The 23,147-nt window shown below is 42.9% G+C and overlaps 1 protein-coding gene across 4 annotated transcripts in view; it reads right to left on the minus strand.

Moving 5' to 3' along the window:
* LOC124796435 (cAMP-specific 3',5'-cyclic phosphodiesterase 4A-like) overlaps positions 1 to 21,821 on the minus strand; it is a 323,597-nt gene extending 301,776 nt beyond the window's left edge. For 3 of the 4 annotated variants that reach the window (XM_047260626.1, XM_047260625.1, XM_047260624.1), the window contains exon 1: positions 21,651 to 21,815. In XM_047260626.1, coding sequence (XP_047116582.1) covers positions 21,651 to 21,740 — 90 coding nt within the window. In that variant the 5' untranslated portion in view covers positions 21,741 to 21,815. Of the gene's footprint in view, positions 1 to 21,650 lie in introns of all 4 variants that reach the window. The other variant, XM_047260627.1, reaches the window with a different exon arrangement.
* Between the last annotated feature and the right edge of the window lie 1,326 nt (positions 21,822 to 23,147).

The following is a 23,147-nucleotide window of genomic DNA, read 5'->3' on the forward strand; positions in this document are numbered from 1 at the left end:
GTTTGGATTCCGTAGAAATGTTGGAACAAGTGAGGCAATACTGACCCTACGACTTATCTTAGAAGAAAGATTAAGGAAAGGCAAACCTACGTTTCCAGCATTTGTAGACTTAGAGAAAGCTTTTGACAATGTTGACTGGAATACTCTCTTTCAAATTCTAAGGTGGCAGGGGTAAAATACAGGGAGCGAAAGGCTATTTACAATTTGTACAGAAACCAGATGGCAGTTATAAGAGTTGAGGGACATGAAAGGAAAGTAGTGGTTGAGAAGGGTGTGAGACAGAGTTGTAGCCCATCCCCGATGTTGCTCAATCTGTATATTGAGCAAGCAGTAATGGAAACAAAAGAAAAATTCGGAGTTAGAATTAAAATCCATGGAGGAGAAATAACTTTGAGGTTCACCGATGACATTGTAATTCTGTCAGTAAAGGACCTGGAAGAGCAGCTGAACGGAATGGGCAGTGTCTTGAAGGGAGGATACAAGATGAGCATCAACAAAAGCAAAACTAGGATAATGGAATGTAGTCGAATTAAATATGGTGATGCTGCGAGAATTAGATTAGGAAATGAGACGCTTAAAGTAGTAAAGGAGTTTTGCTATTTGGGGAGCAAAATAGCTGTTGATGGTCGAAGTTGAGAGGATATAAAATGTAGACTGGCAATGGCAAGGAAAGCGTTTCTGAAGAAGAGAATTTTGTTAACATCGAGTATAGATTTAAGTGTCAGGAAGTCGTTTCTGAAAGTATCTGTATGGACTGTAGCCATGTATGGAAGTGAAACATGGACGATAAATAGTCTACAAGAAGAGAATAGAAGCTTTCGAAATGTGGTGCTATAGAAGAATGCTGAAGATTAGATGGGTAGATCACATAACTAATGAGGAAGTATTGAATAGAATTGGAGAGAAGAGAAATTTGTGGCACAACTTGACTAGAAGAAGGGATCGGTTGGTAGGGCATATTCTGAGGCATCAAGGCAGCTGGAAGGCAGCGTGGAGGGTAAAAATCGTAGAGGGAGACCAAGAGATGAATGCACTAAACAGTTTCAGGATTTAGGTTGCTGTAGGTACTGGAAGATGAAGAACCTTGCACAGGACAAAGTAGCACGGAGAGCTGCATCAAATCAGTTTCTGGACTTGAGACCACAACAACAACAAGCAAAGAGCTGCAATTGCAGCTACCGTGCACGTGTTACCATCATCAGGGTAACGGTTAAGTTTGTTTGATGTGTACAAACTTGAAGACATGAATAGCTGTCTCTTCTGCTCCTACTCTCGCGAAATGCAGTCCCTAGTGCAGTGCTCGACACCTTTTCTGCTTTAGGGCCAAACGTTTGAGTGTAACAAGAACATGACTCCCTATAAATTACATAACTGGTTTTTGTCCGAGTTGTCATAGCCAAATGAAGATTGGGAAATGAACAAATGAGGTATCAAATTGACCATCATGAGGTCTACTTTTGCGAAAAAGGATTTAATTTGCTTGAAAGTAATACGGTAATTAATAAAAACTTAATTCGTGGTCTGTGGGGAATTTGCGCTATCGATTCTTCTCCAAATAGTCTTAGCCAAATGAAGAGTAGGAAATGAACAAATGGAAATTAAATAGTCCGGCATGAGGTTTATTTTTACAAAAACAAATTTAATTGATTGGAAAAATCGGGGCAATTTTGAAAAACTTAACGATCTGAGAGAAAACAGAAATATTTCACGAACAGCTGCCGATACCCACGTAAATCAGGTGTCGGAAAGTATTGGTGTGATGATTAACTGATAAAATAACTCCCCTCCAACCAGGTACTGAATGGAGGACATTTCGAGAAATTATGTAAACGTCTCTATTGTAATGCCTCATTGTTGTAGCAGCTCTACAATTGACTGTTGTTCCTCCTGCATCCGTTAGCATTTCACAGCTGATATGCTGGCCACAAAGCTACTAGCTGCCAGGGATCTTCTTACATTGATTCAACCGTACGATGTCTCAAACATCACTTGAGATCCGCAACAGTGACCAACAACCAAATTCGCCTGGAAAGGTGGGAGATCTTCCCAGCAACTTCGGAAGCAGAGAAGCGCGAGAGAAGGACGAAGAACGAAGTGGTCGTCCAGGAGAGCAGAATTACCTGAAACAGCAGTGAGAAAATTCTTTACAGGCTTTGACACTTTCCCGTCGAAGTCTTTCCATGTTTGTGACGCCAAATATTTCCACATAGTTTGGTATCGTGTGCAGATTCCTAAGCTGCTGGCACCTAAAAATGCCCCTATTGATGATAATCGCAATTATGTGCAAGGTGCTATCAATCACTGATCAGTCATCTCATTCCTTTTCAAAAAAATTGCAACAGAATGGAAGTGAAAGAAGTGGCATCCATTTTTACTGACATTTCATTCACAAAAAAACGTCTTCTTGCGTTGTGCCACACATTTATCAACACACAGAAGGATTATGTAGTAATTCAAACAAAGCAGAAAGGGTCCTTCTGCCACTTCCCACAAATCGTTGAGGAAATATTCTAGTAGCTGCCAAGTAGTTGCAGGCACAGAAGAGCTGCCATAGATGAATGTGAAGTGTAAGTTCGACATTTGACCACCAATCACCCAAGTTGCTTTTAATTGCTTCAACGAGCACAATCATCTGTCAATCCGGGCTAGCTCTGCGAATGACACGCATGTTCGAAAAACGTTGCCTTGAAAACCGTCATCACAACAAATGAAAAAAAGCAAGAAAGGCACCTGGCACTGCATTGGGGAACGCATTTCGCGGAAGCACTAGAAAAACAAACAGCTACTCACATCTTCAAGCTTCCACGTATCACACAAACTTGACGCTTTACCCTGAGGATTGTAACACGTGCACTGCAGCTGTTGCTGTTGCTCTTTACGCATCGGGGTTGAAGCTGATCATCTCATAGCGAAAGCGCGATTTCGATATTATTTTATCGAACATGCGTACCGTTTACAGCAATAAGCGACAGCAGTCAGGTCACAATATGCTTATGGCAGATGAAATCGACGTCGCAACGGTTGGTCGTTCCACTTCTCCTCACATTATAAACTTTTGATTTCTTTCGTTCATGTATCAAAAATAAAATAAATATGAAATACTAGCATAAATTGAATCTTCTCCGCTTTCTCTTGAACTATATACTCCAACTAATAATAATAATAATAATAATAATAATAATAGAATACCGACCGAGGAGGAGACGATTATGGTTTAACGTCCCGTCGAGAACGCCGTCATTAGAGAAGGAGCACAAACCCCAGGGTCAGGGAACGATGAGAAGGAAAGCGACCGCGGCCTTTCAAAGGAACCATCCCGGCATTAGCCTTAAGCGATTTATAGAAATCACGGAAAACCTAAATCAGGATGCCCGGACGCTGGTTTGCACCGTCGTCCTCGTGAATGCGAGTCCAGTGTGCTAACCCCTGAGCTACCTCGATCGGATTATCGATCGACATTTAAATATATTGTGTTTCACGATTCCTGAACAAAACTTGAATTAAAATTTTTTGGAAAAAAAGAAAAAAAATGTGTGAAATGTGATGTGAAATCACTTGTGTAAAAGTAAGAAATAAAACATATTACAGAAACAGTAGACGCACCATTTTATAATTTTAAAGGGTATGACTACCATTTGGAAAGCAGAAATAATTCTTCGAGAACGGTGATGCTACACAAGAATGCAACTACCGAAGGATTTCATTACTTGAAATTGGTTATAAAGTCTTAAAATGCTGCTGCTGCTCCGCATGAAACCATTGGCTCAAGGACTTTTAGGCCCCTATCAATGTGGCTTCGTACGTGGACAGTCGACTCTTGACCACATATTCACCTTCAGGCATCTGAAAGAAAGATTTTACGAGTTCGAGCGGGATAGAAAAAATTTACGCGTTCGATCGGGAAATACACCTTATCTTCACTGATTTGCGGTAAGTGTACGACAGTTCTGACCGCCCCATTTTAAGGAAAACGTTAGAGGAATTTCACATCCCGTCGAAGTGCATCCGACTAATCTCAATCAACATGTGGAGTACGATACGGTGAATAACCATCGCCATCATTCAGTATTCGATATGGACTGGGACGAGGAGATCCACTGGCACCAATACTGTTCAATTTGTATGTGGGGAAAGTAAGCCGTGGCATTGGTGGAACCAGAGAAATGCAGATGGTGGGAGCAGTCATGGCATTTGCTGACGATTTTGTGATTTTTGTTGATACCCTGGAGCAAGTATGCTCTGATACTTCCCGATGTCTCCAAAATGTGAAGAAAATTTGGCTGGTAGGGAATAATGATAAAACCAAATATCTCGATATATCACGCCGCCAAGCTCTCCTTACTTCTATTATTGTTGACGAGCTTACCTTTGAACGAGTTCAAGAATCAATACCTGGCTTCCATGCTGACTAATAAAAGTGAACTGACGAAGAGGTGCGCCAACGAATAATAAATGATAATCGCATGTTATTTACTCACAACAATTTATTCACTTCACGAATGATAGCAAAGAAGAATCAGAATTAGATGTGCAAAACATTACTAAGGCCAGTACTTATAATTTTATACTGCTGCGAAACCTGGATGTCATCAGCAACAACTGAAGAAACAATCTGTGCCTTCAAGAGGAAGGTACTTCGAAAGATCTGTAGACGCGCCTACCATACCGTAGACGGTAAGAGGGAACGAAGAAATGAAGCAGATCTGCGCCAGAGGTTTGGAAAACTACACATTAACGGAATATTAGGACACAGGAGGCTACCGTAGTTTGACCACATTCTTCGAGCTGATAGATCACTCCCATACCGAGTCCTCCATTCCCCGCCTGTCGGAAAACGCCCAAGGGGATGTCCAAGGATTCGATGGAAGGATCGAGTATTATCAATCTTGAAAGAAGTAGAGCCGACAGCTGTGGAAGATGAAGCAGCAGATCGCCAACGGTGGACTACCATCTGCAGTAGGTGTCTCCTCTGTTGCGGCTGGCTGACCTTTTTACTGTGCTTTTATGTTTTCTCTTATTTTTTATAGAATGCTGTTTTCCCCTTCTGTAGTGGTTGTCTCTTTTGGTCCTTTTTTTGTTTTGTTTTGCTGTAGACCTTAAAAGCCCGATAAGGCAATAAACCTTGATGATGAAAGAGTTTAAGACGATATTTGTCTGGTGGACAATGTAGACCGTGCAATCTACTGTTGTGTGACTTTGACATATGTCTGTCACCTCTCTCTCTTCTGTACCTGAACGGGTAAGAAAGTTCCAACAATTTTTCAGTCTCAGAAACGTTTCAATACAGAATCCTGGAAACATCAAGAAATGGAATGTTTGTTGCACAAGAAGGAATGTTTTTTGCACAAGAAGTAATGTTTTTCTTACAAGTGCTGTCGTCATTATCACTATCCATGCTTACTCAGTTCTCTCAAGAAAAAAAAAAAAGTGTACGATTTCGGGTATCATTCAAAAGTGCATCAAATACTTCTCTACTTTATTTCTTATTGTTTCACAAATGGTTCCACAAAACATTGACGATTTTTTTACTGGCTCTGACAACAACTTTGAAGACAACACTATCTGAACATGCGAATCATTCGCAGAGCTAGCCAATTGTTCGAAACTGACAGGACTGAAACTGACAAACAGATAATCGTGCAACTTGCGGCAATTAAAAGCAGCCTGCGTGATTTTTGTTGAACTGTCGCCCTTCCACTTAATATTAATCAACAGAATCTCTTATGTAATTACGACGACTACAGCATTTCTAAGAGATCGAGCAATGTGGCGCAGTGGTTTGCATACTGGCCTCGCATTCGGGAGGACGACGGTTCAAACCCGCGTCCGGTCATCCAGATTTGGGTTTTCCGTGATTTCTCTTAATCGCTTCATTCAAATGTCGGGATGGTTCCTTTGAAAGGGCACGGCTAATTCCCTTCCCCATCTTTCCCTAGTCCGAGCTTGCTCTCCGTCTCTAATGACCTCGTTGTCGACGGGACGTCAGACACTGATCTCCTCCTCGTCCTCCATCTCTAAGATTGCTTGGCTGGTACTCGAATACTTCCTCAACATTTGTGGACGTGACAGATGATCCTTTTTTACTTTGTTTTAATTACCCCATGACACTTGTGGATTTTGATAAATGCGTGCAATAAAGTAAGCCGACGCTTTTCTGCGAATGTCAAGACAGTGGAGGCAGACAGAGTTTTCTAAATCCATTCTGTTGCACTTTGCTTGAAAAGGAATATTTGACCAAAAATGAGTACAATGAAGCCCATATTAGAAGGACATTCATGGAAATAAAAGACGCAGGAAACCAGGAAGCAGACAAGAGACACAATATTCTTCCGTGTGTGGCAAGACTACTTGTAAATGCAACACGAAAACAGTCTTCTGACCACTGTCATAAATGAAAGCTATCATTGGGGCCTTGAAGCATCCATGGAAACTTAATGTCCGAGAGATACATGCCATCCCCTGAATGTTCCCACCAATACATCGGGTAAAAGCAGTGCTGCATCTCGGAACGCTGCGAGGAACACATTACTGACACACGGAGTTCTCCGCACTGGCAGAGCATTGCCTAAATGAAAAACACTTATTCGATTTTGAGGACACCAAGTTGCTGTAACGAGGAAATTGCTAATAGGAAATTATTACAAAGGAAACCATATACACAAGTCTCTCAACAATCTTGTCGAACGGAATGAATGATAACAGTTAAGTTCGGCGTGGAATCTCTCCTTACTTCAAATGTGTGTGAAATCTTATGGGACTTAACTGCTATGGTCACCAGTCCCTAAGCTTACACACTACTTAACCTAAATTATCCTAAGGACAAACACACACACACCCATGCCCGAGGGAGGACTCGAACCTCCGCCGGGACCAACCGCACAGTCCATGAATGCAGCGCCTTAGACCGCTCGGCCCTCCTTAGTGGCTGTACGGCAAGAGCCTGTCAATCACATGAATTGGATCATGAACGCTCCAAATGGAGGGGGCAGCTACCACAACGACATAAATATAGGGAAATCCGCAATGTCTCGAGGCTGTTCTGCTCAAGGTTTTACTTGGCTGTAATGCAAATGCCACAGTTGCCTCTAACAATCCCCTCCGAATAAGTTCCCGAAATGGGAATTCCTGTTAAAGAAATGATTACTCAAGTAAAATCAAACCAATCCCCCCGGCTTCAAACACCCTGAGTTTTCGCTCGCTCATCCAGTTATACGGGGACCTGATGTTGAAAGTGGGACCTGAATCAAGTGGTAACATGGACTTATTCATATACACTGTGAGATACGCCCTTATATGCTAGGGGGGAAAAAAGAGAACGGAAAGAGGAAAAAAAAGATTTGAACTTCCCACAGATTTAAACCAAAATCTTTGGACTCTAACACATCAAAAGTTGGTTCGCTATTTAACAACTTTTACTTTCAGGCATGATCACGTTTACATTGTTTTAGATTGCTTATTGGAAGTCTGGAATGGTCATCCTCAGATCAGTGTGCTGCAAGGAGGGCAACGCATGAATAAGGCCGTTTTAGATGTTCGAAATTCGTAATCTGGAAAAATAAATACAACGGCACAATAAAATTATAATGTTACTTTAAATCCGTCTTGATTGCAAATTTTTTTTATTATTCATATGACCGGTTTCGGTTCATTCAGAACCATCTTCAGATCTGATATTTAAGTTACAGGAGTAACCCGTCCAATTCAGCAACTTTCACATGCTACGTCATGTGACGAAACCGGTCATATGAATAATAAAAAAAATTTGCAATCAAGACGGATTTAAAGTAACATTATAAAATCACTGATTGCTGTTATCCCATAAGACATTATGTCTGTTTTTGCACAACAAAATTATTTAAAAAATATCCACAGTCAAATAATACAATTCCGTACTTCATAAAATTAATTTTTTATGGATAGCTCTTTTTCTGTCCACGCCAGCTGTAGTACCTCTGTCCACTGCAGTGTGCGTTTAGCAGTATGTTACGAGGTTGTGTTGCAGTGGGCCATTACCTGCAGACTACTGAAAGATTTTTTCCTCTATTCCCTATTTATTATCTATCACCAAAAATACAAAATTCTATCACCTCGTCACACTCTTGAGGACAAATAATAACTACAATCAGGATTCAGTTGACACGTATATTGAACGTGAATACAATATTATTTTATCAGGAGTAAGAGCTTCGGAAACTTTTCTTGACACCAGTCATAAAGTTCTGTATGCCACTGCGTCTTGAGGACGTATATTTTCATATTTTGTGTAGTATTCAACAGAGCTGTATCACACTAGAGAGAAAGGAAGAGTAATCCTCTCTCGCGCTCCATCTATTTCCGGTCTATTCAAAGCCAAGTCAGACTTGACACCATCAGAGAATAAATGGTACATTTCCTCATACTTCGGCTGAGTGGTGTAAACAATGTAATTCGTATCATATATCCTTCTATAGTTGTCACATATACCACTGTTCGCTCGTAGAAAGACCTGCACCCAGAGACTGGAAAGTTGCAGAAGTCACACCAACATCCACGAAAGGAAATGGGAGTAACCCACTCAATAATTCAGTGGGTTACCGTGCCACTAACGTCGATTTGCATTAGGATTTCGGAACATACACTGTGATCGAAAATTGTCAATTACCTCGAAGAAAACGATTTATTGACAAACAGTCAACACGAATATGGAAAAAAGCAGTGAGTGCTATCGATAGGGACGTCAAACTGAATCCATATTTTTAGTTTTCCTGAAGACTTTTGACACCGTTCCTCACAAGCGACTTCTAAATAAATTGTGTGCCTGAAGTCATCGATTAAAACATAAATAGTAACTGGTGTTTCCCATGGAAGTGTTACAGGCTCTTTGCTGCTCCTGATCGACACAAACGATCTACGAGACAGTCCTCTTAAATTGTTTTCAGACGATGCTGTCATCAGATGATCAAAATGAATTGCAAAATGATTTAGACAGGACACACGTATGATGAAAGAAATGGCAACTGACTGTGGATCACAAAAAACGTGAAGTCATCCACGGGAGCACTAAACAGAATCAGTTAAATTTCTGTTAACACTTCCTGGCACACAGTCTGGTCCGGCACACGTGTTAATCTGCCAGGAAGTTTCATATCAGCGCACACTCCGCTACAGAGCGAAAATTACTTAGAGATTACAGTTACAAATAACTTAAATTGGAACTGTCACATAGATAATGTTGTGGGGAATGCAAATCAAGACTGTTATTTATCGGCCGAGTATTTAGAAGAAACTGCAACAGGGCCACTAGAGAGACTGCGTAAATTACGACTGTCCGCCCTCTTCTGGAATATTGCTGCACGGTGTGGGATCCGCATCGGAGAGTATTGACGGAGAACATCGAAAAAGTTAATAGAAGGGAAGCTTGTTTTTTATCACGAAACAGGAGAAAGAGTTCCACGGATATGATACACTAACTCGGGTGGCATTCATTCAAACACAGGCGTTTCTCACTGCAGCAGGACCTTGTCATGAAATTTCAATTACCAACTTAATCTCAGAGTATGAAAACATTTTGTTGGCACCAACCTACAATGAGAGAAATGATCATAATAAAAGAAGAGAAATCAAAGCTTGCATGGAAAGAATGAAGTCTTCGTCTTTCCCGTGCGCTGTTCGAGAGTGGAGCGGTAGAGAAGTAACTTAAAGGTGGTTCGATGATCCCTCTGCCAGACAATGTCCTGGCAGAATTCTGAACACTGTAATACGATCAAAAGTTGCAAATAGAGGTACAGAACAGAAAGAAGAGCTGCACTATTTACAATACTACTGCCATCGAAGTTTCACTATCCTTGGATTAACTGTAGATTGCACATCGATATTTTTATGGGAAAAATTTATGTACAACATTTCAACTTGGTGCTAGTCTTAGTTTTATACACCAGGAACTATTAGAATCAAATGGCTCTAAGCACTATGGGACTTAACATCTGTGGTCATCAGTCCCCGAGAACTTAGAACTACTTAAACCTAACTAACCTAAGGACATCACACACATCCATGCCCGAGGCAGGATTCGAACCTGCGACCGTAGCAGTCGCGCGGTTCCGGACTGCGCGCCTAGAACCGCTAGACCATCGCGGTCGGCGAACTATTAGAATCCATAGATAACTAATAGACAATTGTTTGGTTATGATGGTCAAATGCTAACAATAAAATATGCTGAATAGTTCAACGCAGTCATAGAAGAAAAGTATCATATCGCATTATATCACGAAACTGGGGAAAAATATAAATCAGACAGTATAGATGTAAAATTTAACTCTTTCTTAAATATACTGCTATAGACGTGTGAGCCTTGTTTTCCCATAAAATAAACATACGTCCATTCATCTGTTAATCCAATCAAGGAGGAGAATCTTCAACATGTAAATCAATAAAAGACACGCAATTCACAGAAACCCAATCTTTATACTGTATATACAGGAAAGTATTGCTATACTGATTAATACTATTAAGACTTATGCTAGCTAAATTTAGTCCAGCAAACTAGAAATGAAGTAACCACTTTGAATAGAGCTGGTGCCTCCTCAGTTATACTGGACAGCTGCTATTTATCTGCTATTAGTAGCCTAATATTACTTGATTATAGCGGTATTTTTTAAAGAAAATATTTACTTACATTTGTAAATAGTGAGTCCTATTTACAGTGGTATTTTTTAAAGAAAATATTTACCTACATCTGTAAATACTGAGTCCTATTTACAGTACATTACTACTTAAGGAAAATTTTTACACTTCTCTCTCTCTCTCTCTCTCTCTCTCTCTCTCTCTCGTGTGTGTGTGTGTGTGTGTGTGTGTGTGTGTGTGTGTGTGTGTATACACGCACGTGAGGGCTTGGCAGGTCGCTGGTGGGAGTTGGCACCACATCTGCAACCACAAGTCACCTAATTCCTGTAAATTCCGGGGAGGAGTGCGATGAGTTTTGATGCCACGCTCCATCATCTCTCAAATGTGTTCGATCGGCATCAGATCTGGCGAGTTGGGGCGCCAGTACACCAACTGGAACTCGCCACTGTGTTCCGCGAACCACTCCATCGCTTTCCTCACCTTGTGATATGGTGCATTATCTTGTTGAAAAATGCCACTGTCGTCGGGAAACATGATGGTCACTGAAGGAGTGCACGTGGTCCGCAACCAGTGTACGATACTCCTTGGTCATCGTGGTGCCTCTAAGGGACCATGGACGCCCACGTGGATGTTCTACAGAGCATAATGGAGCCACCGCCAGCTTGTCTCTGCCCCATGGTACGGGTATCAAGGAGCAGTTTCCCTGGGAGATGGCGGATTTGCGTCCTCCCATCGGCATGATGGAGGTATAGGGATTCATCAGCCCATGCAACGCTCTGCCACTGCACTGGCGTCCAGTGTCGATGGTAACGTGCCCACTAAGTCGTAGTTGCCGACGTCGTGGTGTTGACAGTGGCACATGCATGGACCACTTGCACCGTGCGTGTGTCCGACTAGCAGTCATTCCTCGCCAGGTGACGCTATTATCGCCTACTAGGTCGGTGGTCATAATGTTCTGGCTGATAATTGTATCACGTCATAATAACAACACTAGACATTCACCTTTACAACAAATTATGCTGATTGCCGTGTAATTAACGTAACTTTGCAAAATGGTAACATCAAACTAAATAAAGGATAACACCTTGGATTGAAGCATATTGCGCTGGGATGAGAGGACTGTACTTAATTCTGAGAACAAGTTGTAATCTAGCGTTGCAAAATCTATCACAAATCCAACGACAGACTGACACTAACATAAAGGCTGCTATTGTCACAGAAGTCGGTATACAGATACTCTTGAATGACACAGAAACTTAAACTGATGTAAGCAGAAATGGTGAAACCCGCTATAAAATTTCCGTAACAAAGCCAAATCCAGGAGTACTGCCTTAGCTTCACTCTTGCGTCACTGAAAAGGTAAATGATACAGATACTAATGTCAGTGACGTTGAAAACAGCTGAAATCTAACGAATTAAAGAAGGCTCAGTGTTTAATGTTCCGTCGACAGCGCGGTCATTAGAGATGGAGCACAATCTCAGAGTACGAAGGGGATGGGAAGGAAAACGACGGTGCCCTTCCCAAAAAAAAAAAAAAAAAAAAAAAAAAAAAAAAAAAAAAAAAACCCGGCATTTGCTTCAGGTCCCTATGAAATTCCTATCGGATTATTCACAGCATTTGCGGCTCTGCTCGGCCCCCTTTTAACCATAACATACCGTAGGTACCTCCAACAAGTGCGCCCAGTAGTTGGCAGAAAGAAGAGATCAGACCCTCTACAAGTAGGGTAGCAGAAGTGATTCGAAAAACTACCCTTCGAGATCATCAACATCTATCTGTTGTAGAATGTTATAACATACTGATAGCTTAAAGGTAATCAGTGCTATCAAATAGGGTGACTACTCCTCACCAACAAACATGGATTCCAGAAAGGCAATTCGTACTTTTCTCACATATGTAAAGCCAAGGGTTACTACAATCAAGTTCATAAACAGTTGACTCAGTGCCATACTAACACCTATGAATGGCAGTACGATGATCCGGATGTTGTTGCTGTAGCCGTCGTCATCTTCATTCCGAATACTGGTTTGATCTAACTCTCAACGTTACTCTATCCTGTGCAAGTCACTTCATCTTCGAATAACTACTGCAGCTTACATCCGTTTGAACCTGATTACTGCATTCATCCCTTGATCTCTCTAAACAATTTTACCCCCCCCCCCCCCCACCGCCTCAATACTTCCCTCAAATGCCAAACTGACAATGCCTTGATTGCGCAGAATGTATCCTACAACTGATCCCTTCTGTTAGTCACTTCGTTCAACAAATTTCTTTTCTCCCCAATTCGATTCAGTGGGATCTCATTGGTTACGCAATCTACCCATCTAATCTTCAGCATTCTCCAGAAGCAACACACTCAAAAGCTTCAATTTTTCTCTTTTTTGAACTGCTTATTGTCCACGTTGGAGTTCCGTACAAGGCTAAACTTCACACAAATACGTTAAAAAAACTTCCTAACACTTAAATTCGTAGTAGTTGTTAACAAATGCTTCTTTTTCGGAAGTACTGTCCTTGCTATGGTCAGTCTGGATTTTCTACCCTCTATACTTCACCGATCTTCAGTTCTTTGCTACCCGCATGCAAGCGGCGATCACAAAGTTTCAGGCAATATCGCCGCGAGCACTGGAGCAATCAGAGCGCCGCACGACGTTGAAGATACTCGTTTGGTAAAACACCGTGACCTGCTGGCGTGAAGAAGTCTGTAACAACCTCTGCACATCCTCGTCCGACAGGAATCGTCGAACCTCCAAGGCCTTTTTAAGGAACCGAAGACTTGATAATCGCATGGGTCTGCCCTAAATGCCTCATCAACCGCCCGATTGCTGTTGTCCGTGATGGATGAGTCTGACCTCCAAGATCGTCTTGTGTCGAATCCCGACCAACACGGAACATGGCGCACCATTCCACAACGGTGGTTTTCGACACACATGCTGCCCCCTACACATTCTTCATTCTCCGATGGATGTCTGACAGTGTTTGTGCTTCAACAGCCAAGAAGAGCGTAACAACACGTTGGTCCTGTTTGGACGCATTTGTTAATAACGTCGCCACAGTTAACGTTTCACCATTTACCGCAGGCACGTCGGAAAGAGAAGAATGCCACATTAATCCCTTGCCTACATATCGGTGCTTACATGCACGCAACACACTCATATTACATTGCGTATACGCTGCAGCAACGCCCTTAAGCGCAAACTTTTTAATCGCCCCTTACAGGAATACTCATTTACGACTTTTAGTGTCTCATTTCCTTCAACATTGCCTGAATTATTCAATTACAACTCACTATTTCTGTTTTACTTTGGTTGATGTTCATCGCAGAACTACTTCTAAAGCACTATCCATTACGTCCTCTGCCATTTCTGTCATCAGCAAATCTTAAATTTTCAATTTCTTCTTCCCTTTCCAAATCTCTACTTGCTTTCTTTTACTGCTTGCTAAGTGTACGGATTGAACAACACTGGGGATAGGTTGCAACCCTGTTTCACCCCATTCTCACCTATGGCTTCCCTTTTCATGCCCTTCGACTCGTGTAACTGCAGTCTGGTTTCTTTACAGGTTGCAAATAACATTACGCACCTTGTATTTTATTCCATCTACGTACCTAATTTCAGTGAGTGCACTGCAGTATACAAAATCTAAAGTTTTCTTTAAATTTACGAATGCTGCATTATATATGGAGGTTTGTCTGGGATAAGTAATTTCGGTTGAAATTATTTTACGGTGACAAGACTGTCAGGCACAATGAATATATGTGTGTGTGTGTGTGTGTGTGTATCTAGAATGCATTTTACGTGAGCTCGTTTGCTCGTCAAAAATAAACATTGTAACTGGATAGATCGATCGATAACCTGTAACGTACGTTAGTCAGCACCTGCTGGGCAATGCCCTTCACCAGACTGGTGTAGAATGATACAGCCTCTTCATGCAAAGGAAAACGCCACCGACAAATATTTCCTTTGCTGTTATGTAACGAGATACACTGACAGAATGCACGTAAGGTGAATTGTGTGGTTCGCGTAAAATTTGTAGCTTTCTCGTTGCACGGTGTACGATTCATGCAGTTACGTGAGTTGGTGTCTTGTCATGGCGTAAGAACGTGGTGATCTTTCTTTTAGTTCACCATTCAAGAGAATGGTCAGATTTGCGCTCTGTGTTGTAGTGACGTGACATTGTTCTTGAAGTTGTGATACCGTTGCCGGCGATGCACGAAAGACGTTGATTCTATGTCCAACACAGGCTTACCACGGCGGTCTTCGGAAACAACTGGAAGAGCAATGTTTTCTCGTCACTGCTGCTGCAAGGCGCATATCGTCGTCAAGATACAGTCTTCTCGTTCCAAAAACAAGAAACCAGTATACCAACGACGGGCTGGAAGGGCACCCTCCAATAATAAGCATCTAAATACTGTCTTCTATGACGGAGCTTCTTTTATCAGCCTCCAAAATAAATGCCTTACGTCAAAATGATCGTTCCCACACACTGACTCATTCAGAACTGACACTGTTCCATCATTTGCACTGTCGCATGCGGAGTAACTGAGGTATCTGTGAACGCATTTCATATTCCATCAGTGCTGTTATGATAGACTTAACCGCTTAGTGGTAAGAATGCCAAAAACTTTTGCCACAGTATCAGAATCAAAATTCATCTACAAGGTATCAAGATAAAATTGTCAAAGTAGTAATGATGCGCCATGCGTACGTGTTGGTAGGTGTATAGAAACAGCACGGAAAATGGTAACTACTATATCAAGTGCACTTTCACACACGGCACTTCATGAAATACGAGTGACATACTGTGATGCTATATCAATACTTTTAAGCTCGTCAGGGTACACATTTGGATTTTCTTTTTTCTGAAGCCTCCTATTTTCAATATTCGTGTTCAGATAGACATCCATTTGACTGACATCACTCGTCAACTCGTCAACGCCCTGGGGTACCAGCAGTTGTTCTTACCTAATTTAAGGGAGCTGATTTCAGATCTAAGGCCGGCATTTTTCTGAAAGCTCCAGTTTCTATGCAGTCGCCAAATGTTAACATTTCATGTTTTCATCATTAAATCATAATGTAGGTGGATAAACAATTGATTTACACTCTATAACTTAAATGGGTAATACAAAATAAATCGAAACACAGTCTGAATTTATTCAGTGGTACAAACTGAAACACACACCATAATGAAGGTTACATTTGAATAAAAACTCATATTTAACTTACAACTAACGCGTTCTACAGAGGCTAAAAATGTTCGTTTCAATCTCTTCTACCATAGGGCGATATCGTTTAACACTCCAGCAGCAGTCTCCTATCGTATGTCTGTCCCATCTCCCTTCAAAGTTTAGTCTTCAGGTCTTGATGGTATCATTCACCTTGTTCATCACTGACATATCGTAAGATGCCAGAGAATTTATCCAGATTACTGTACAAGAAATGAATTTTGACATTCATATTACATCCTGGGACATAAATATTGACCAAATATCATCTATGATTCTTTCATAGCTAGCAGTCGTTTTTAATATCACGAAAGTTTTTCATAACTGCCATGCATGTAGCCCTTTCCATGACGGTCATCTTGTGATAAATTCTTTAACACGTACTACTGCTCGACTTTGGGGTTCATTAAACACACTTGCGTTGATCTTCTGAAAGGCCAAAGCAAGAAGAGCACTGAATGTGCAAAGCTAGAAGAGCACTGAATGTGATTTAACAAACTGTTTAATCAAACCCAGTTTGACACCCATATTGATATGGAATGGACGGAAAATTATTTTTTCTCGACTAACAATCAGATCGTTGACAACATTTGGCATATTGGCTTGCAGAGTCTCACGAATGTGCCTTTCCTTCCGGTTCCAGTGCCCATCTCGCACTTGGCTGTCCCACATGTACAGAAAGCAGACTGTAAAGCCTCTCTGTTGGCTTAGCAGCAAATTAACCATTTTGAGGTCCACCCAGATAGTCCATTTGAGCTCCTGGTATTTATTAGGATCATCACAGTCTTCATGTCATCATACTCCTGTCGAAAATACGCAGAATGACCAACTGGAACGTGCACACAGATATTTCCATTATGTAGTACAACACAGTTCAGATTGGGTTTCGAGTTCTCTACAAATAAACGCCACTCATCTCGATTGTACAGCATAATTCCTAGGTTCCTGGGACATCATGGCAATGAACAAACTTATTTTCTTCTGTAAAATATGAAAGTAAGACTTCTGTCCGCTTTCGGTAATGTGACATTTGTACACTATAGCGCTGTACAAATTTTTTCTTGTCATCTAGAGGCTAACTTCAATTGCAAGTTTAGAAAGACCAAAATGACGTACAAGGTCGTTCAGCTCAGGCTGATTAAACTGGTGAGAAGTTGAGGACTGTGAGGGATTAGAGTAATACGCGTCGAACTTATTTTCTTTAGCTGTTTCCGGTTTTTGGTCGCTATGCATCTGCAAATGGAGTAAATCGTGTAAAATCTGGATGTGGTAGCTCATCAGAGCACAAAGTAGGTGTGATTCCTGATGGGATATTAGGATATTATATTTTATGTCTGTTTTTCGTACAAATTCCCTTTGCATTAACGATAGCAGTCATTTGTGTGATCCACTGGTTCTCGCCAGGGATTCCGGAAGGTAAAAGCTTACGCTCTCCTTTCGTCCAGTCATGCAGCAGTTGCGACGTACAGTACGTGGGACTCATCTTTTATCTTGGTGGCCATGAGTAAGTCAAAGGTACACCTTATAATCATGCCTCACAGAGGATGTTGTATTGCGTCTTTGACGGAGAACAGGTTGGGGAGCAACTTGCAGCATTCAATTCTTTCCACAAAAACATAAAATTCACAGAAGAGCAAGAGGACAGCGAAAGCATAAATTCCCTGGACCTTCGAATTATCAACCTCCAAAAACACACACACACACACACACACACACACACACACACACACACACACACACACACACACACACAGAGAGAGAGAGAGAGAGAGAGAGAGAGAGAGAGAGAGAGAGAGACTTAACAACTGACAACTCATCATGTCATCCAACTGCACACAAACATGCTGCCTTTAGGTCCTTACTACACAGAGCACACACACTTGACTTAAAAGAGAACAGCCTTAGGACAGAATTGGACACAATAGGAAGTATTGCCATAAACAATGGCCAAACAGACAGAAGTAATGATCACACAAATGCACAAAAATAAGACAACAAATTTCCACACTAAGAAAGATGAGAAAATATTTGCAAGTATGACACACCTAGGCGCCAAATCACAAAAAATAGCTAACCTATTGACAAAGAAACAATGTAACAATTGCATTCTCCGCTAATAATAAGTTTGGACACCAACTAGTTCACAGCATAAAAACAGATAACCAAAAATTCAATAGCAGTAGAGTGTATAAAGTATCAAGCACCAGTTACCCACCCTGCTATGTAGGAAAAACAGGCAAAAATTTCAAAACCCAGTTTCAAGAACACATCAATGCTTTCAAACTCTGCCACTTTGAAAAATCAGTTATTGCACAGAATATGCTAGAAACCGAACATATTACCAACATAATAGAAAACAATTTGGTAATACTACACGAGGAAGCCAATGGTAAGACCCTAAATCTGTTGGAAAACTGGAAATATAGTCCTACAAAATCAAGACGCCTGAATATACACTGAAGAGCCAAAGAAACCGGCACACCTGCCTAGCATGGCGTAGTGCCCCCACGAGCACGCAGAAGTGCCGCAACACGACTTGGCATGGACTCGATTAATGTCAGTACGTGCTGGAGGGAACTGACACTTGCACGGCTGTCCATAAATCCGTAAGCGTACGAGGGGGTGGAGATCTGAACAGCTCGTCACAACGCATCCCAGGTAAGCTCAATAATGTTCACGTCTGAGGAGTTTGGTGGTCAGCGGAATTGTTTAAACTCAGAAGAGTTTTCCTGGAGCCACTCAGTATCAATTCTGGACGTGTGGGTTGTCCCTCTGTCATGCCGTAACTGTTCAAGTCCGTCGGAATGCACAATGGACGTGAATGGATGCAGGTGATCAGAGAGGATGCTTACGTACGTGTCACCTGCCAGTCATACCTAGACTATCAGGGGTCCCATATCCCTTCAACTGCGCACGACCTATACCATTACAGAGGCTCCACCAGCTTGAACAGTCCCCTGCTCACATGCAGGGTCTATGGGTTCATGAGGTTGTCTCCGTACCCCTACACTTCCATCCACTCGATACAATTTGAAACGAGACTCGTCAGACCAGGCAACATGTTTCCAGTTATCAACGGGCCCAGACGAAGCGTAAAGCTGTGTCGTACAGTCAGTCGTCGAGGGTATACGAGTGGGTCTTCGGCTCCGAGGACCCATATCGATGATGTTTCATTGCATGATTCGCGCGCCGAAACTTGTTGATGGCCCAGCATTGAAATCTGCAGCAGTCTGCGGAAGGGTTGCACTTCCGTCACGATGAACGATTCTATTCAGTCGTCGTTGGTCCTGTTCTTACAGCATTTTTCCGACCGCAGCGATATCGGATATTTGATGTTTTACCGGATTCCTAATATTGACGGTCCACTCGTGAAATGGCTGTACGGGAAAATCCCCACTTCATCGCTACCTCGGAGATGCTGCGTCCCATCGCTAGTGCGCCGACTATAACACCACGTTCAAACCCACTTAAATTTTAATAACCTGCCATTGTTGCAGCAGTAACCCATCTAACAACTACGCCAGACAGTAGTTGTGTTATACAGGCGTTGCCGACCGCAGCGCCGTATTCTGCCTGTTTACATATCTTTGTATTTGAATACGCGTGCCTATACCAGTTTCTTTGGCGCTTCAGTGCACGGTAAACAGACAGATTTCGCTAGTCGTAGTTATTTTAGCAATTTGAAAGACTTATTTTAAATATGTTCCTTGCATATCTCAGTCTTTTAAAACTCAGATCTCTGACACTATCTGATAAACTTCATCTTTGATCACACTGGGTTAAGCTTCACCTGAGAAGTAATTTTAAAATGTGTAAACGAAAGTGCGCATTGAGTGACGTGATGTGCGACGTCAGAATGAATAATGCAACGTATGCTGACGTCAAAAAGTTAAAAATGTTCTTCCTAGCTTGTTCGGCAAGTTTTCACTTTTTTTTCACCGTTTCTCGCAATTTTCCGCACTCGATTCACGAAATACGAAGCTAACATAAAACTTTCTCGTAACTGGAAAAGTGGCTTCATCTCACTAAAGAGCGAATGTAAATTATGAATTAGACGACTTGCACCTCGTAGCTTCCCGACGATAATCTCTGGAGCTCGGCGCGTGTACTTCTCAACACAAAATAAGCTCGGCAGCTTTGTCCGATATTTTGGGGACATGCAGCTACAGCTACAGCACTCATTGCGGCCAAGATGATACCGCAATTCGTCACACTACCAGGTTACCCCTAAACGTCAATGTTGTAGAGCTGGTGGATTCCTTGCAATAGGGGCTTATTAAGCTAGGAGGAACAAAGGATTACTAATTACGTGTTGCATGACGTGCGGTGTCACAGTAGCTCAGATTTACATTCTAATCTAATTGGTCTAGTGCCTACACGCGACATCCTAGTGAGGTGGGATACCGATGCGCTGTTGGCTAAAAATTCTTGGGCACATGAAATGCACTTCGCCATAGTATGTAACTAGGAGTTGTAGTGACGAAGTTCTGATTGTTACTTCGGAAAAAAGTAGATTTTTGAACAGTAAAAATGCAAACTTCCACAACCGATCACTCCGCCTAACCACTCTCTGTTGGCGATTTTTTCGAAGTTTCATGGTCGTAACTTGATATTTTTCGAGGTGGTGATCAAAAATTGACGATTACTTTCATCTGTCACGCGTTAGGCCTTCCTCAGTCGCCGAAACTACATTTGTGCCTTCCAAATTTTTGGTAGTCTTCCGACTCATCTGTCGCCTCGCACAATACGAGAGTCACTCCAAAAGAAATGCACACTATTTTTGTAAAAATACAGTTTGCATTCTGCATGTGTGAAAGTTTTACAGTGTGTAGATACATCCCTCCCGCTTGTTTTCAAACTTAGACGCATCACAGTGAACAAATTGTCACGCTACGTTCGGACAGGGGAAGGAAGTGTTTGCAGAATACTGAAAGTGTTGGCGTTAAAAAAGGTTTGTGCCAGGTGGGTTCCCAGGATGTTGACAGTGGCTCACAAAAAACAAGAAAAACGGTATGCAGCGAACTTTTGGAATAGTATGAGAATGGTGGAGATGAATTTCTTGGAAGAATTGTGACAGGTGATGAAACATGGCTCCATCATTTTTCACCAGAGACGAAGAGGCAATCAGTGGAGTGACATCATGCAAATTTACCCAAGAAAAAAAATCCAAAACCACACCTTCTGCTGGAAAAGTTATGGCTACGGTGTTTTCCGATTCCGAAGGATTCTTGCTTGTGGACATCATGCCAAGTGGAACCACCATAAATTCTGATACATATGTGACGACGCTGAAGAAACTGAGCTCGACTGAGTCGTGTTCGACCACATCGGCAAAAGCAGGATGTACTGCTGTTGCACGACAATGCACGGCCACATGTCAGTCAAAAAAATCATGGAAGCGATCACAAAAATCGGATGGACAACACTGAAACGCCCGCCTTACAGTCCTGACCTGGCTCCATGTGACTATCATCTCTCTGGGAAACTGAAAGACTCTCTTCGTGGAACAAGGATTGAAGATGATGACTCCCTTGTACACGTTGCCAAACAGTGGCTCCAACAGGTTGGCCCAGAATTTTACCATGCGGGTAGACAGGCGCTGGTTCCAAGATGCGTAAGGCGTTTGAGAGGGATGGAAATTATGTGGAGAAATGAAAATATTGTTCCTAAAGGATGTATCTACACACTGTAAAACTTTCAAACATGTAGAGAAAAAGATGGATTTAAAAAAAAATAGTGTACATTTCTTTTGGAGTGACCCTCGTACATTGACAACAGTGTAGTGGTAATGGCGACTAGAGCTCCCGGCCGCTGTGGCGCGCGACTGACCTGCACCTGCCCATGGTGGATGTCGTCGAGCAGCGCGGGGTCCTGCTGCAGCTGGCGTGTGGTGAGGCGCTTGCGGCGGCGCTTGTGCATGGTGAGGAAGCGGCCCGTGTGCAGCGGCCGCGAGCGGCGCGTGTCCAGCGCCTCCAGCAGCAGCCAGTCCGCGTCCGACAGCCGGCGCGGGCCCGCCCCCGCGCCCGCGCCCACCCCCGCCGCCGACAGCCGGTGCCCGCTCTGCGCCGCAGCCGCCGCCGCTGGCGTCGCTGCAACACACACAGAAGCGTCGCCGTCTAAAGCTCTCGCCCTCGCCCGAGGGCGTCATTTGGTAAGGTCCATCCCATTCCCTTCTACATTTATTACCAACTACAAATGTTAATTTACAAATACAAACTCTTAACTTTTTAACATAACTACTACTTTTTACATTTAATGCCTAATCACAGAAAAATGCGGATATTAGTAATACTGTTGCGCCACGACCCAGTTTTGAGCATTGAGTTGCCTGGTGAAATCTTAGCAAAACGAAATCATAGGGAGAGAGGTGGCGTCATTACGGTGACCACCCACAATGAAGTAATACGACAAGTTCAGAGAGCAAGAGTTCTTATTCAATACACAGACGATGCAAAATACACTAGCAACCGCTTCTGAAAAGCGAAGTCCAGAACAGCTGTACGGATGAGAAAAGCAGACCAAGTAAAGTCACTACTGCTTCATGGTGGCGAGCAAGCGCGTTAATCGTTCGGGATTACGGTCTAAAGCGCTGCCGAGAGGAAAGCGAGCCTAGTTCGCATACATATGGCTTGAATCAGATCATCCTCCCCCCCCCACCCGCTCTCTCTCAGCTGTGTGCATCGACTGTGGGTGTATTCACGGAGGTCTCCTTCAGCCTCCAGGGATGATGGAGCGTTAGAACACGGAGAATCCGTGCTCCCATTGTACTGGATGAGGCCCTGGCTTCTCTTTGTGCTTGTCTTCGGCTGGACCCTTCCCACCAGCACAAGCTTCCTCTGGCGCCGGTACAGAGGTATGTTGGTGGTCGGAGGAACGACCTATCGCGCCGCTCGCGCGCTAGGGAAGAGCCGCCTACCGCTGCCCAGATGGCAGCTTTGTTCCTTACGCAACAATCTTCGTTACAGCAACCATCTCCTGTGGCATCCATTCGACCATTCCCATCATGCGGTCGAACATGCTTCCGAGGATGAAGACCAGGCTGCCGATGTCGCCACTTCCCGCAGTATCGGCATAGCTCGAGTATAGCGCCGAGGTGTTGCAGTCAGCGACTTCAGCGTGATCCCAGTCGCCGCCTTCCGCGGTGTCAACGTCCCGCCTGATCTTCTTATGTGCTGTACGGGCGGAGTTTGCCTCCCGTCCCGCCGCCAATGCTGCGTGTGACCCGCCCTGCACATCTATCTCGTGCAACCTGCTTGCTGCCAATGCAGAATACGCTTCCTGGCCCATGCGCGCCATCTTATTTGGAGATGCCCCGGCTGTTGCGTC

Source organism: Schistocerca piceifrons, chromosome 4 (assembly GCF_021461385.2).
Source record: "Schistocerca piceifrons isolate TAMUIC-IGC-003096 chromosome 4, iqSchPice1.1, whole genome shotgun sequence".
NCBI lineage: Eukaryota > Metazoa > Arthropoda > Insecta > Orthoptera > Acrididae > Schistocerca > Schistocerca piceifrons.